At 40.6% G+C, this 16,733-nt stretch overlaps 1 protein-coding gene across 2 annotated transcripts in view; it reads left to right on the plus strand.

Moving 5' to 3' along the window:
• Positions 1 to 16,733, plus strand: part of SV2C (synaptic vesicle glycoprotein 2C) — a 205,988-nt gene that overhangs the window by 38,917 nt on the left and 150,338 nt on the right. For both annotated transcript variants that reach the window (XM_035014673.1, XM_035014672.1), the window contains exon 2: positions 7,420 to 8,095. In XM_035014673.1, coding sequence (XP_034870564.1) covers positions 7,519 to 8,095 — 577 coding nt within the window. In that variant the 5' untranslated portion in view covers positions 7,420 to 7,518. The remainder of the gene's footprint in view (positions 1 to 7,419; positions 8,096 to 16,733) is intronic.

A 16,733-nucleotide genomic window follows, 5' to 3' on the forward strand; every position in this document is an offset into this window, starting at 1 on the left:
ATTCCTTTGTAAAAATCCCTTCCTTGTACAATAAAGCAAAATAAATTCCAGAGCTAAACATTAAACAATGAAACTAAAATGAGTTAGAACAAATATGGACAAATATTTTGGAACCTCAGGAGGGCCTTAATACACTGCTGAAGGCAAAAAACATGAACAAAGAACATTTTATTTTATTTAAAGATTTTATTTATTTATTTGACAGAGAGAGACACAGCGAGAGAGGGAACACAAGCAGGGGGAGTGGGAGAGGGAAAAACAGGCTTCCCCCTGAGGAGGGAGCCCGATGCGGGGCTCGATCGCAGGACCCTGGGATCATGACCTGAGCCGAAGGCAGACGCTTAACGACTGAGCCGCCCAGGCGCCCATGAACAAAGAACATTTTAAACAGACTATAAAATAGTCAATAGCTTTGCCTGGCAAGAACACCATAGATGAGGCCCTCTGAGACAAATATTTACAATATGTATGACAGAAGAGTTTATATATAAACATTTCTTAAAATTCAATAAGAAACAGATCTCGTGTTCTTTCCTTGGGGCTGCTTAACAAATTACCACACTGGGTGGCTTGAAACACAGAAACTTATTTTTCACAGCTCAAGATGGTACAAGTCTGCCCTCTCTCCCAAGGGGACAATCCCTCCTTGTCACTTCCAGTTTCTGGTGGTTCTGGGCAATTCTTGCCTTTTGGCTGCGTAATCTCTGCCTTGATTTTCTCATGGCTTTACTTCTGTGTCTGTGTCTTCCCTCTTCTGAGTCTTATAAGGATGCTTGCCGTTGGATTTAGGGCCCACCCACACAATCCAGGATGATCTTATTTTAAGATTTTCCATTTAATCATATTCTTTTCCAAAAAGGTCACGTTCATAGCTTTTGGGGGTTAGGACATTTTTATATCTTTTGGGGGCCACATTAAAACTACTGTGTATACCTCAATACACAAATGGGCAAAAATTGAATAAAAAGGGGGTGCCTGGGTGGCTCAGTTGGTTAAGCGTTTGCCTTCAGCTCAAGTTGTGATCCCAGGGTCCTGGGATGGAGCCCCGCATCGGGCTCCCTGCTCCGCGGGGAGCCTGCTTCTCCCTCTCCCTCTGCCTGCCACTCCTCCTGCTTATGCTCTCTCTCTCTTTGTAAAATCTTTTTAAAAATTGCATAAAAAGCATGTTAATATACTTAAAATAAAAATTTCCAGGCTCTCTGAATGACTTATTACTTAAAAATATGCAGATATACTAAATACTCTATTTTTGTAGCAAATATCTCATAAGAGATTACATTTTGTAAACTTAATTTCGGTTTTTGATAGACTTGAAATACTGTTTTTCATTTAAAAATATTATTTTAATGTAATGTATTTAATTCTGCCTTTCATCCTGCTTCTCTCAATTAATTCTAATTAGTGAGTTTTATGGTATTTTTTAATAGACATGTTAGAATTTAGATTTTTTTTTTAATTTGACAGGAAGAGAGAACACAAGTAGGCAGAGTGGCAGGCAGAGGGAGAGGGAAAAGCAGACTCCCCACTGAGCAGGGAGCCCGACATGGGGCTCCATCCCAGGACCCTGGGATCACGACCCGAGCCAAAGGCAAACGCTTAACGGACTGATCCACCCAGATGCCCCTAGACATGTTAGAATTTAAAAGGATCTTGGCATTTATTTTAATACTGGACTGCTCGTTGGTGTCCTGTTGAGAGTGGGGACATTCTGTTTTTAGGAAAGTTTGGGAAATGGTTGGATAACACATTTGAACAAGGGTCTTTACAAAAAGCTTGAACTGTGACACTTCTAGAGAAGGACCTATTTAGTATGAGACAGATACTTCCCAAATTTATTTGACCGTAGAACTTTTTCCACTCAGAGCTCCTTGTAGGTCCACATATTACAGACTGCACTTTGGGGGAAATGCTGATCCAGGCAAGTCCCTCATGATGAAAGGGGCAGTCAGAGAGTTGGCTCCCTTACACTGCTTATGTCCTCATTCAGTAACATTGCTTTATAGCTTTTTATTTTACTAAGTTCCTGTTTTCAGGGAGCTCATGTTCTGAGCTCATGGGGAAGACTGTTGTGCTCATGGCTTACCATCATGGAAGACATGATTGAATGCCTGGAGGAAACCAACTGTGCTTACCTGGGAAGCTGTGATTAGGTTAAGCAATAATGAAAGGAAATCACTCAAAGAATGGGAATTTACACATATTTACACATAAATTTAAAGGTTTGGAGGACAAGCAGCACCCTTAAATAAAAGTCTAATGTCAAAGATTTGGACAGGCTGGGATGATGGGTCAGTATATATTCCTTTATCTCAGATGTCCTCTCCTCCCTCCTGAAAGCTTCTTTCCAGAATGTTGTCTTGCTGCAGATATGCATTTCTGCATTTTAACTCCAGTCACTTTCAAATAGTGTCTGTATTGCACAAGGTTAGGCTATATGAAGTAGAAGTGTAGATACTCTTACATAATACTTAGAGCTCCTACAAGGCCATGTCCATCGTCTCATCTTTCTCCACCAAAGTCCAGAGGTCAGATATGCTGTTCTTTTTTGTTGACAGTTACTAGGAAGGTCCAGAGGTTTCAAACCTGTGCTGAATAAGCGTTTCAACCAATGTTTTCTGCCAGAATAAGCATCTTCATAATCTAGCTGGTTTTCTGCACCATACCTGTTGCACTGTTCTTTTAATAATCACCAGAGCATTTTATTCAATGTAAATTATACCTCAATGAAATTGTAAGCCTTTTAAAAAAATCATTATCTTTAGACATATGAAACAGCCTTAATAAAGAGGTATCTAGTTGTTTACAATCAGCCCTACTTGCAGTGTGGGTGGTGAATACTAAGTATTGCCTTTCTTTCTGACACGAGTCATAGATTAAAGTGTATATTAGTTTGGACTAATGCATTAGAGAGTCCCTGAAAACATTTCTGGACTTGTTGCAAATTTTAATGTTCATGTCATTGGCTTTTTGTTTTAATGAAGCTCTGTTTTGTGGCATTACTATAATGTCATCACATGTCATTAGTTTTATGTTCTATCTCATAAAAGATAGAAAGTGATAAGGCTCTCATTGGGGTGGCTGGTGTGCTCTGTTACTGTCCTGACCAAATTATATAGCACTGACTTAAGGCGAAGCATTATTGTTCCCCACTTCTCGACTTCCACCCAGGTACAGGGATTTCCACTGCTTCCCAGGAGAGACAAATGTGGGGAAAAAAACCACTTGCAGCTTCTCCCTTTACCACCCACGCACATACCCTGACTCCTCCCCAAGAAAGAAGGAGCAATTTCCCTGGCAAACTGGGGGAAAGACCTTGGCCTGCTGGCCTCAGCCCCACGGAGATGCTTACCAGGTCTTCTACTCCTGCAGCATGGAAAGTTCCCTGGACAGCCTTCCCTCCAGGAAGGAGTCCTTCGTGGTGCAGAGTTCCAAGCCTGGGAAGAAGGTGTGGCGTCGGGGGTAAAGTGTGGGTGTGATTCTCCAACAGCTGCTAACTGATAAATCACAATTTATCTCCTCTGTTGAATGTCTCTTTTGGATCTGAACTTAGGAGGGAAAGGGGGTTGTTAGATAATGACCCCTCCCCCCAAGCCCAAAGTGCTAGAGACCTGCAAGTACTTTTAAGCGTTTCTATCATCCAGGCATGGGAGGTGGGGTTGTCCTCTGCCCCAGCTTTGCAGTTTCAGATCTCTGTTACCCTCATGGGCTCCCATTTCTACTAATTGCTGGTAGATGCAGTGTAGGTGACTGGGCTTTGGAGTAGGCTTGTGTAAGTGTGAATTCTTACTGGGCAGATTTCAGTTTTCCCACGTGTAAAATGGGAAATTTATTTAAATTTTTTTTGATTTATTAAAAATTTTAAAAGCATATGACCATTGTTAAGATTCTTGTTGTGTGATAATACCCCTGAAGTGCTTAGCACAGGGCCGATGTAATAGTGGGTGAGCTCTTATACTTGCTGTCATTACTCTGTGCACAATGGCTTCAAAGCTGCATAAATAGTTATTATAGTTATATAAATAATAATAATAATAATAAATAGTTATTAATAATAATAATAGTTATTAAAATGATGGACTTTCCCAGCATCCAGAAGATCCCAGAAGGTTTTGGTGAGGATGCACTCTCCCACATCTTTTGATGATGGTGGTGATGAGGGGTAAAACAGAAGGAAGGACTGGAGGTTTGGGGACAGTGTGGGGAAACAGAGAAACATCTGTGTGTGTGTTGGGGAGGGTTGTTCGTGACGGGAACACGTGTAGGATGGTTTTGATATAGTATGTGGTGTGAGTGAATATATGCTGTGTGGCATGAATCATCAAAGGAAAAAAAAAGAACTGAAACTCTATTTTGACAGAATAACTCTCATTTATGTGTATAAATTATTATTTGTGCAAAATGATTGTCACACACATGGAAATAGAGCTGATTTGTGCATGTCATTAAATACATCAGATAAACTGTGCTGCATATATTATTTGGTTGTAACAGCCACTTCTGTAAATACAGGTTTTAACCAGCTCTGGGTCTTACTGCTTAGTATGATTAGCAGGGCATCTAAACAAGTAGCTATTAAATGCTTATTGTAGGAGATCCTGTGAATGTTCTGCCTAGATACTCTTGGATCCCCTTCATTGTCTCCGCTCTCCTCCCCTGGCTCCAGTGGGCCTTTGCTTCCACCAGCCAGCATCTGTATCCCTTCAGAGGACTGTTCCTGGACCCTGGGAACTGCCTAGCTTTGGGTGCAGAGAGCTGGAAGTGCCTACAGTCCATCCTCACCCCGGGTGGCCCTTAGCCAACAATGGGCGGGAGTGGGAGTGTGAAAGCCCCATACCTTTGCCTTGAGTGGGAATAACTCTGAGCGGAGGCTGAAGCTCACCCCTCAGGACCCTGCCTAAAACTGCTGTCCAGCCTCAGTTGTCCCCTCCTTTACCAGCTCCTCTTAATAAATGATTTGCCCCTGATTCCTTATCACGGGTTCTGTTCCTAGGGAACCTGAATTAAAATCAACTAAATATATGTCAAATTTTCTCCTGGACACAGAGTAAACACCACTTATTAATCCTCCCAACACTGCCAGGTGGTTATGTCGTTATCCTTATTTCACAGAGAAGTACACCATCTTGAATTACGGGGAATGGGCATCTGCACTTGATTGGAGGCGGTTGGAGGTTCATTGCTTTGCCTTCTTTCCTGCCCTTCTTGGCCACGGACATCTTATTTAGAATGACTACAGGATTATCTTTTGAAGTACAGCCACCATGTTGGGATGGTTTATCTGAACAAACAAGACCATATTTTGGAATTATTATCTATATAAAACCTATCACGAGTGAAGATATCACAGTAATTCCCCTTGTTTCAGAACCTACAAGATGATTTAGGCAAGAGGCTATAAAACAATTTTTGTGTAGGAAACCAAGGTATCAGAATGACCAGGAAGCATGCTACTGCATTTCCTAAGACCTTAGCAAGAGCACTGGGTGAAGCAGAGAGAGGTAAGGGGCAAGTCTTTGGAGTCAGACACATCTGGGCGGAGCCCCAGCATCTCCGCTGACAAACATTGTGACCCTGGGCCAGTTATTTAATCTCAATAAGCCTTAATCTTCCCACCTGTATAATGGAGACTATAATACCTATTTTGGAGGATTGAAGTAAGGATTAAATTAAAAAATTAAGAAATGTATATAGAGTTCTTGGCACAATGTCTGGCATAGAGTACATACAAAATCAAACTGTTTTTTATTAAAATGATGTCTGGCACATATAACTCAAAGTGATTCACCATGAAACAGAGGTATATCATTTGAGTCTCTGAGCCTCTATCCTCAAACTCTTTTCCAACTGCCTGCTCATCTTTTCTTACTCAGCTCATGGATCCTCCCATCTCTCCCTGCCCCTGACTCTCAGCTCTTCAAAAAAAAAAAAGAAAGAAAGAAAGAAAAAAAAAAAGAAAAAGGAGGACATACAGAAAAACCCTCTATTAAGACATTTGGCAAAAAGGCTTGTAATCATATGTTTATTTTAATTTCATTTTGCTGTCTTCCAAAACACAGGGCTGTGCAGAACCATGCTTCTGTTTGCCTCCTGGGCGTTTGTAGTCATTCAGTGGTAACATGAAATGCACAGTCCATTTAGAAACAAACATCTTTTTGTCTTTATTGCTGGGTGTGTTTGTGATGTCTGAATGAGCTGTTTAAGTATATGTTTGTATAGCTACTTATCAAGTGTTTTATACTGGGTCGAAAAAGAAGGTAGAAATGGCTATTATGTAACTCATGGTTTGCAATGCTGCCACAGAGTAGAGCTTGGGGAGTTAATGATGGAGGAGAGTGACTCTCACCTTTACATTATCTGTCCACAATGGTGGGCCACCAGAGGAGACAGCACAGTGGACAAGGGAAAGATCAGTTACCATGTGTTCAGCCCGAATGTAAGCCAAGACATAGGGTGATCTCAGTGAGAAGGAAAACCAAATGGTGGGTCACGGGAGACCCATGATTCTGGTACCCAAGACCGCAGTTAGTTGGAGTGCCAGTAGGACAAGGGGTGTGTGTGTGTGTCCAGAGATGAAGAAGGTAGAGACAAAGCTTGGAGTACTTACAGGGTGGGGTTGTGAAGGGACATGGCATGTGGCTTACCTGTCCCTGCTAGCCTGGGGGCGGCCTCTGAAAGGACAGACCCCGACTAGACAAACCGTATGTTCCAATTCAGTGTTTATCAAAGGTATCTGAAATCATTTGATGAACTCTGCCCATGTCCCACTGATATGATGGTTATGCTGGGGGGAAATACTCAGTTGTGGGTTTGGGTGCCATATGAGTCTTTGTTATTTATTGGAAGGAGATATAATGAAAGTAGAGGGGAAACAAATTTTACAAATATATATATATGTGTGTGTGTGTGTGTGTGTGTGTGATTCAATAGCATCGTGTATAGGGCTGCTTGCCTGCAATTTTTTTTTTCACTATTAGGAAATAAGGTCAGATAGGATTCGTCTCATATTCTGGTTTTGCCTTTGCAGTGTGTGTATGTCTCTGAGCAATATTATTTTTCTCAATCAGAGTATATCTTTATAACACTTCCAAATGTGTTAAATGTACTTTTAGAGGTGCCAGATGTCCTGTTTTACTCTCTGGGGGAATGCCTGTGTATTCTATCAAAGTTCCCAGAGGACAGAGTCCCTTAAACACCAAATAATAATAATAACAACAGTAAAACCCGTAAGTATTCCAAACGCCAGTCACACCTGAGCAGAGAATCATTATCCGGTGTGCATGTGGACAGTGAGATCAAAGAAAGGAAAAGCTAATTCTGTGTCTTAGTCTGAGGGGGCAGTGAAAAGAGATTGAGAAATAAATGGTAAAAAAGACAAGAAAGGAATACTAAATATTTTGTGTGGTTTTTCTTCTTTTGCAGTTCTGTTCTGACCCCAGAGTGGATGATGCAGTCAGGGCCGAACCACTGATTGGAGTCTGAAGAATTCCCATCTTCGCGTTGGCCATCGGTTGAGATAAGATGCAAGATTCTTACAAGGATAGGACTTCATTGATGAAGGGCGCCAAGGACATAGCCCGAGAGGTGAAGAAACAAACAGTAAAGAAGGTGAATCAGGCAGTGGACCGGGCCCAGGATGAATACACGCAGAGGTCCTACAGTCGGTTCCAAGATGAAGAGGATGATGACTGTTCCCCGCCGGGAGAGACCTATAATGGGGAGGCCAATGATGATGAAGGCTCCAGTGAAGCTACTGAGGGTCATGATGAAGATGAGGAAATCTATGAAGGGGAGTATCAGGGCATCCCCCGTATGAACCAAGGGAAGGACAGCATTGTGTCAGTGGGGCAGCCCAAGGGGGATGTGCACAAGGACCGGCAGGAGCTGGAGTCAGAGAGGAAAGCCGATGAGGAAGAACTAGCCCAGCAGTATGAGCTGATAATCCAAGAGTGTGGTCACGGCCGTTTCCAGTGGGCCCTTTTCTTTGTCCTGGGCATGGCCCTGATGGCGGACGGCGTGGAGGTGTTTGTTGTCGGCTTTGTGTTGCCCAGCGCGGAGACAGACCTATGCATTCCAAATTCAGGATCCGGGTGGCTAGGTGAGTGCACCGTGTCCGTGAGACAAATTCTGAACCTGGATTATTTGTTGAGCACAGTTAACAAATAGAATAGATACTTTTCATCTAGAGCAGTGTATTTTTTTCCCAATACTTTGTTATGAAAAATTTTAAACATGCAGAAGAATCAAAAATATTGTACAGGATGCCCATATATATCTGCCACCCAGATCCTATAGTTAACATTTAATACCATATTTTCTTTATCATCTATCCATCCATCAATCCAACTTATAACATTATGCATTTCAAAGTTAGGGCAATAGATTTTAACTTACCATACTATAAATGTTTTATCGGTTTCTCCTTTATTAACATCCAAAGATATGCCTTTGGAAGTTAATAAAACTATTATATGAAAACCTATTTGAGTACTTTCCTAAATATAGAGGTTATTCTATAAAACTCTGGCAAATGTGATTTCAAATTTCAAATTTTATGTGTAATACTATGATTTAAATACTTTGGGGACTCTGCTAATTTTTTTTCTATAATCTATGTGTATGTTTGCTTGTTTATTTTTTTTAGTTAGTCTTATTCATAGATTTTCTCTAGATGACTTTTTCTTTTTCAAAGTTCATGCCTTTGTGCCTAAACTGGAAAAACCTCCTCATATGATTTTAAAGTCTCTTTCAAATCCTATTAATATCTAAATTATATGTGTAAAAATAATATGACCTCTCTATAAAATATCTAATCTAGATAGCAGATTTGATTTTTGTTTTAAAGTTACCATGGGGCACCTGGGTGGCTCAGTCGGTTAGCATCTGACACCTGATTTTGGCTCAGGTCACGATCTCACGTCGGGCCCAGTGCTGGGCGTGGAGTCTGCTCGGGATTCTCTCTCTCTCCCTCACCCTCACTCCACCCCTCCCCCTGCACATGCTCGCGCACGCTCTCTCTAAAATAAATAAGTAAATTAATTAATTAATTAAATTAAACAAAATTAAGTTACCATGCCCTCAAGGTTCACTTTGTTACAAAGCCTTAGTTAACATTCCCACTTATTTCCCTCGCTTGATCTCGCCACCCTGATCATGACCTGAGCTGAAATCAAGAGTTGGACTCTTAACCAAGTGAGCCACCCAGGCACCCCAAAATGCCATTTTCTAAGCTGCTCTGTGATGTCGTGAGAGAGATAATCATGAATGAGAAAAGGATCTTATTCTTTTAATAGTTGTTTCTTTATATGACTTCCTCCTAGCATCTCTTTCTTTAGCCAATTAACTGAGTGAGATAGATCCATGGAAGCAGAGTGTGAGGGAGAGGGGGTGGGAATGGGGCATATTTTGCATGTTTTTGCTGGTAGACTCATCTATGTGTTCAGCCATCAAAATGCAGAACATGATTCAGAGGAGGGTCCTTAGTCATTTGTCAGATTGATCATTTCAGTGTATCGCTTGTGTATCTAGCACTGTATTTTGTCCTTGGTTTTTTCTTTTGGTGAGCAGATATAACTATTGTAAGCCTTGGCATCAAAATATTGATCAAGATTTTGCAAAAGGAACACATCAGCAGAACATTTTAAGAAGCTAGATCCTTAGAAATACATCCACACACATATTTAATAATTGCAAGGTTGATTTTAGGACAAACATCTTTTCACGTTGTGATCCTAGCTTTTATATTGGAAACATTTCAGGAAAATCTAAACTAAGCTTGCCCTTGTGCCTCTATCTTCTTGGTGCTGAATGGAAGCACAGTATTGCCCATGGTTCTCTTATTAGTCAGTCCATCCCAGAAACCTACAAACCCTGATGATGTTAACACACCCCTAGGTGGCACCCAGAAGTGTAGAGAATGCTGTGGAACAGTCGAAGCCCAGATATTTTCATCTTTCCATAAATGTTGACTGTTTCAGTGAATTAAAAATGTGTCCCCAGGAGTGTATGGTTTCACTCAACGTTGTGAGCCCTCAGCAGAAGCATTTTAATGGTTTCATAACTGTGCCTTCCGGACTTGCATTTCAATTATTTTGCCATTGTAATTTCACTTATAATTGCATTCTAACAGAGTTTTTTTAGACAGGCATTTAAATTGTTTTGCCATTTTCATTTCATCGAATAATAGCTTTGTAATATAATTACCACACTAAGTCACAGCAGTGGGATCAAAATACAAGAAAGATGCATGACCCATGTTTGGGGGTATTTGGGGAATATAGATTTGCAAAATAATTTCTCATTTGCTACTGAGCATTGTGTCATTTTCTCAAGGAAGACCAGGAATGAAAAATATGAACCAATTTATGTCTCAGTTATTTGGGAGATAGATCATCTCTTGGTGTTTGCAAGATGATTGACTTAAAGGGAGTTAAGAGCATCCTGTGTGTGCATGTGTCTATGTGTATGGTCTGTGTATTTATATAACATTGTTAATGGGCTGGGAGGAAGAGTAAATATTTAATTATCTAACAAGCTGCTCTTTGAGAGGATAAGTGCAGTCACTTTAAGATAATCCATGTTTTATTGCCGAAGTGTGTTTATTGAGCACTTATTATGTACACAGCACACTGTTACGACAGGTGATAATAGGACAAATAAGGACAAGGTTTCTGTATCCAAAGAAGTGACGGTCTAGTACGGAGAACTCACAAATGCCTGCAGGTTAGCGGTACAAAGAAGCAAGTATCGATAGCTGGAAGAGAGGTGTAAATAAAGAGACTTGAGGCTGAGAGACCACTGAGGGGTTAGGACCTCACCAACGCGGCGGGGAAAAGGCAGGGGTTTAAGAAAGGCAGGGTTCCAGAGGGCGGAGTCAGCAAGGATTGGTCCTCGATTAAATCTGATGGTGGAGCAAGTGGACAGTTGATGAAAAGAAGGCGATTCATCAAATTGAGTAACGCAGAGGACAGGTTTTAACATGAGGAAGAGGGATGAAGGGTTGGCTTTAGACTTCTCACTGTGAGGTCCTTGGGGGTGTCCAAAGAGCCCTGCGGGCTGCTCTCCATTTGGGCTGAAGCACAGGTGGTTTGTGAGCCACCTCATTTACGATGACCCTGCCAGTGACCTTAACCAGGGGGCCGGTGCTGTCCTGCAGAACGCTGTTTACTGGGCTGGTGGTGAGGAGGAGGACCAGGAAAGAGAAGCCGGAGCAAGAGGAGCGGCCAGGAGAGCGGGGAGGCCTGGAAGTTGCAGGGAAAGGAAGAGATGCGGAACTCTTGGGTGCTGCAGGGTCACGCTGGTAAGGTTGCAAAGGATCTCTCGGTTCAGGCACTGAAGAAGTTCTTGGCTGTGCAAATGGCTCTTGAGACGAACCTAGTGAGCAAGGCTAGGTGAATAAAGGGTTCGGTAGCTAAAGAACAGCACAGATTTTTAAACATCTTATCTGGAATATCAGTGACTTCAGCTGCCACTCTGGTGTTATAATAGGTTCTGTGTTGAATTAAGCAGTATTTATGCAGTGGCTTTATGTGGGGGGCGTGGCCCAAGGCCCTTTAAGGGAGATTGAGATGAGTAAGGATTGGTTCCTATTATCAAGGGAGATCGTGGCATTTCCCAGCTGTCGGTGTCTTAGGGATTTAGGCAGACCCTGTCATCTTTTTTTTTTTTTAATTTGATTGTGTTATGTTAATCACCATACATTACATCATTAGTTTTTGATGTAGTGTTCCATGATTCATTGTTTGCGTATAACACCCAGTGCTCCATGCAGAATGTGCCATCTTTAATACCCATCACCGGGCTAACCCATCCCCCCACCCCTTCCCCTCTAGAACCCTCAGTTTGTTTCTCAGAGTCCATAGTCTCTCATGGTTCCAGACACTGTCATCTTAAAAGTGAGGGGAGGAGCCCTGGGCATGTGGGCGACTTGCCTAGTCCAGGGCTGTGTATTGGGAGAGGCAGACTGTGGAACACACATCCTAGCTCCTCATCCCATGTTCCTTTCCAGTTCTCTAACATTTTCATTTGAAATCCTCTCGATTGGGTTTACTCCTAGGAGAAGACAATATTCTCAATTACTGGCAGAAATATACCACTCTGGTGTCTCAAGAGATGATCTAAAATTCACTTTTTGTTTGTGGACTCCAACAGTGTAATCACCTGTTGGTATTCGATCTTTTTTGTCCTTTTCCAAAACCCTAATAGAGGATATTGCCTGGTTTTGCTTTTTGTTTTCTGTTGTTGTTGGGGTTTTTTTTGTGTGCGTGTTTATAGACAGTACATAATGGCAGCAGTCACAAATGAGAATTAACATGTGAAATCAGCCCATAGTACAAAGTCATCTTAAAGAGGCAGAGTAGTAGAAGTTAAAATAGAGGGAATGTAAACCCCATGGGTCCAGGGCTTTTTGTCTGTGTTGTTAACTACTGTCTCTCCCCTACCCAATCAGTTCCTGGTACTTAATAGAATCTCAACAAGTATTTGAGATTTGAGATGACCATCTGTGAGATTATTAACACTTTGAGACCTCACTGAAGATACTGATATATCTAAAGTAAGAATGTGTTGTTTCGAATGGGACTTCGTGGTTGGTCGTGGAAGACCAACAGGAGAGAAAGTTGGATGCAGGTGTTGGCAGTGCCCTCCTAAATGCCGTCAGGGTTGGTATGCCCTGACCTAAAAATTTTACCCTATGTGTTTTGGGGACCACATGTATCCCTATTTTAAGGAAGACCACATTAGCCTGGAGTCTGGGAAGACGACTCCTGTAGCAAAGACCTTTCATTCTAATTCCATGCTCCATAACACTTTAAAGATTTCAAATTGAGCTTTATTTAGGGTTTTCCCATCAGGAACGTGCTTGCCAAAGGATGCCAGTCTTGGCAATTCTGCTTTTTTGTTTTAATTAACCAAATGTCCATTCTGGTGTTTTCTGTCTGTCTTGGTGAGGTTGACTACTGGGAGTCTGCTCCTGAAGATGGATCTGTTAACATGTGCTGTTATGTCCAGGTCTGGAACATGTAGGACCCAGGTCCAGAGTAGGACTGGATGGAAGTAGCTAGCACGTGGAAGGCCTACCTTGATGGTCCCCTGGGTTTCCCAGAGAAATATCCTATTGTAGTACATATGGGTTTTCGTTTAGACCATCCACAGTATTGGCTGGTCAGTTGGCATATTGGGCAAAAACGGAGGTAGACCATGAACATCAAAGCATTAAGAATATATTTGTACATATGAATGGAATTTTACTTGACATTTTTTTTCAGTTTTAGAAACTCTTGGAAGTTTAAAAAAGGATTTATAAATAATTCTAGAATATAGATTTTTGTGAATTTAGAATATATTTTTGGCTAGACATGGAGCAGTGATTTTCATTTTAGTCAATACTTGGCTATCGGCTGTATCAAGTCAGACTATTTGGCATTTGTATATCTTCTCTTGACAACTATAATGTTCATTCAACAAAAATTTATTGAGCGCTTACTATGTGACAGGCGTGATTTTAGACTCTAGGTATTCCTATTACAATGGTAAAAAGAACAAACAAATCTCTAATAGACCTGAAATGTGTCTTTTAACCTTTCTTTCTATAGCTTCTACCTAGCTCCTACCTACCTTTTTTACTTTGTTTGCCACTTATAAAAAGGGTGATTTCCTTGAAGACTGAGATGGATGGATATGACCTGAATTCTCCCCAATTTCTTTCTCCATCCCTCCATGCACTCCTTTATTCTTTTAGATATTAACAAAGGAAGATATATTCTTTTGAGATTTCTAGCTCCTTTATCTTTAGCTGCCTATATTTAAAAAACAAAACAAGCTTCAAGTTTCTGAGATACCTTTTGCTTTAGTCCTGTTGACTGCTAATTGCCACTAAACTGCAGGCAGATTGTAGAAACTGGCTCAGTGTTCATTGAATCAGTCCTTTTATTCAGTCTGTATCACCCATTCCCAGTGCTGTCAGGTAGACCACTGGTAGACCACTGGTAGACCAGTATATCCAAGCTGATAACAAAGTGATGAAGTCGTAGTTTTAGTCCAAGCTTTGATCTTTCAGCATCTGGGTATACTCTATATATTTTTCTCAGTTTTATTGAGAAATAATTGGCATACATCACTGTATAATTTTAAGATGTACAGCATGATGGTTTGATTTACATATATTGTGAAATGATGACCATACTAGGTTTAGCTAATGTCCATCTTCCCATAGATACAATAAAAAGAAAAGAGAGGGGAAAAAAGGCAAAAATTTTTTTCCTCATCATGGGAACTCTTAGGAATAAGAACCCTCTTAGCAACTTTCCTAGGTAGTTGACTCTTGAACAAAGTGGAGGTTAGAGGCACTGACCCTCTGCACAGTCAAAATTCCCGATGTAACTTTTCACTCCCCCAAAACTTAACTACTAATAGCCTGCTGTTGATAGGAAGCCTTACTGGTAACATAAACAGTCTATTGACCCATATTTTGTATGTTACATGTATTATATACTCTATTGTTATAATAAAGTAAGCTAGAGACAAGAAAATCATAACAAAGAGAAAATACATTTACTGTACTGTACTGTATTTATCAAAACAAATCTGTATATAACCCACATAGTTTGAACCCATATGGCTCAAACCTGTGTTGCTCAGGGGTCACCTGTATATCATACAACAATGTTAGCTAGAATCATCATTTTATACATTACATCTAGTACTTACTTATCTTACAGCTGGAGGTTTGCACCATTTGACTACCTTCCTCGGTTTCTCCCTACTCCTCCTCCCCTCTGCTTCTGGTAACCATAGCTCTGATCTCTTTTTCTATGTTTTTTTTTTTTTTAGGTTTCAGGTATTTGTTGTTGTTGTTATTGTTGTTTTACATTCCACATATAAGTGAGAGCATACAGTGTTTTTCTTTCTTCATCTGGCTTGTTTCACTTAGCATAATGCCTTCAAGGTCCCAACATGTTGTTGCAAATGGTAGGATTTCCTTGGGGTTTTTTTTATGGCTGAATAATATTCCAGTGTGTGTGTGTGTGTGTGTGTGTACACCATAACTTCTTTATCCATTCACCCATCAGTAGACATTTAGGTTGTTTCCATGTCTTGGCTATTCCAAATAATGCTGCTATGAACACGGGAGGGCAGGTATCTTTTCAGTTACAATTTTTGTTTCCTTGGGATATATTCCCAGAAGTGGGATTGCTGGATCATATGGTAGTTCTATTTTTAATTTTATGAGAATCCTCTATATTATTTTCCCAGTGGCTGTACCCATTTACAATGCCATCAGCAGTGCACAAGGTTCACTTTTCTCTCCATGCATGCTAGCACTTGTTATCTCTTGTCCTCTTGGTGACAGCCATCCTGATAGGGGTGAGGTGATATCTTATTGTGGCTTTAATTTGCATTTCCATAATGATTACTGATGTCGAGTATCTTTTCATATACGCGTTGGCTTTTCATATCTCTTTTTTGGAGAAATGTCTATTCAGGTCCTTTGCTCATTTTTTTTTTAAAGATTTTATTTATTTATTTGAGAGAGAAAATGAGAGAGAGAGCATGAGAGGGGTGAGGGTCAGAGGGAGAAGCAGACTCCCCGCTGAGCAGGGAGCCCGATGCGGGACTCGATCCCGGGACTCCAGGATCATGACCTGAGCCGAAGGCAGTCGCTTAACCAACTGAGCCACCCAGGCGCCCCTTTTACTCATTTTTAAATTGGGTTATTTGGTTTTTGCTATTGCATTGTAGGAGTTCTTTAAATATTTTTAATATTAACCCCTTATCAGATATATGATTTACCAATATTGTTTTCCCAGTCCATAGGTATTCTTTTCACTTTGTTGATGGATTCTTTTGCTGTGCAAAAGCTTTGTAGTTTGATGTAGTCCCACTTGTTTATTTTTTATTTTGTTGCTTGTACTTTAGGTGTCATATCCAAAAAAATCAAGACTCATGTCAGGGAGCTTTATTCATATATTTTCTTCTAGAGTTTCATGGTTTCAGGTCTTACATTTAAGTCTTTAATCCATTTTGAGTCAGTTTTTGTGAGTGCTGTAAGTTATGGGTCTAGTTTTATTCTTTTACATGTAAATATCCAGTTATCCCTGCACTGTTTATTGAAGAGGCTGTCTTTTCTCCATTGAGTATTCTTTGCGCCCTTGTCAAATATTAGTTAACAATATATGCTTGAGTTTATATCTGAGCTTTTGATTCCATTCCATTGGTCAATTTGTCTGTTTTTATGTCAGTACCATACTGTTTTGATGAGTATAGCTGTATAGTATAGCTTGAAATCAGGGAGTGTGATGCCCTCCTTCTTTGTTCTTTCTCATGATTTCTTTGGCTATTCAGGGTCTTTTGTGGTTTCATATGAATTTTAGGAGTGTTTTTTCTACTTCTGTAAATGTGTTCTGAATTTTAAAAGGAGGGGCTTTGTACCCTAGAAGTGTAGGCTGCAGATTTCAGGATCAGCAGCTGTGTACCCTGCCTAATCCCTTTGTCATTAACATCTGCCTTGGTATCTTGAAGGGAGGTCTGACATTCACTCTGTGTGTGTGTGTGTGTGTGTACATGTACGCCCTCTGGTTCTGTTTAGCCTCTAAGCTGTCACAGCGATTCTAATTGGAATTAAAAATTATTGGCTTCTAGAGAACATCCTGTCCACCAACACTAGCAAAATCTTATTTGGATTCATTATTGCCAAATTGGAAAAGAAGTCTCAATAATTTGTTGCCATTATATTCCTG

The sequence above is a fragment of the Mirounga leonina genome, unplaced genomic scaffold, assembly GCF_011800145.1.
Source record: "Mirounga leonina isolate KUSES-001 unplaced genomic scaffold, KU_Mleo_1.0 Mir_168, whole genome shotgun sequence".
In the NCBI taxonomy this organism is placed as follows: Eukaryota; Metazoa; Chordata; class Mammalia; order Carnivora; family Phocidae; genus Mirounga; species Mirounga leonina.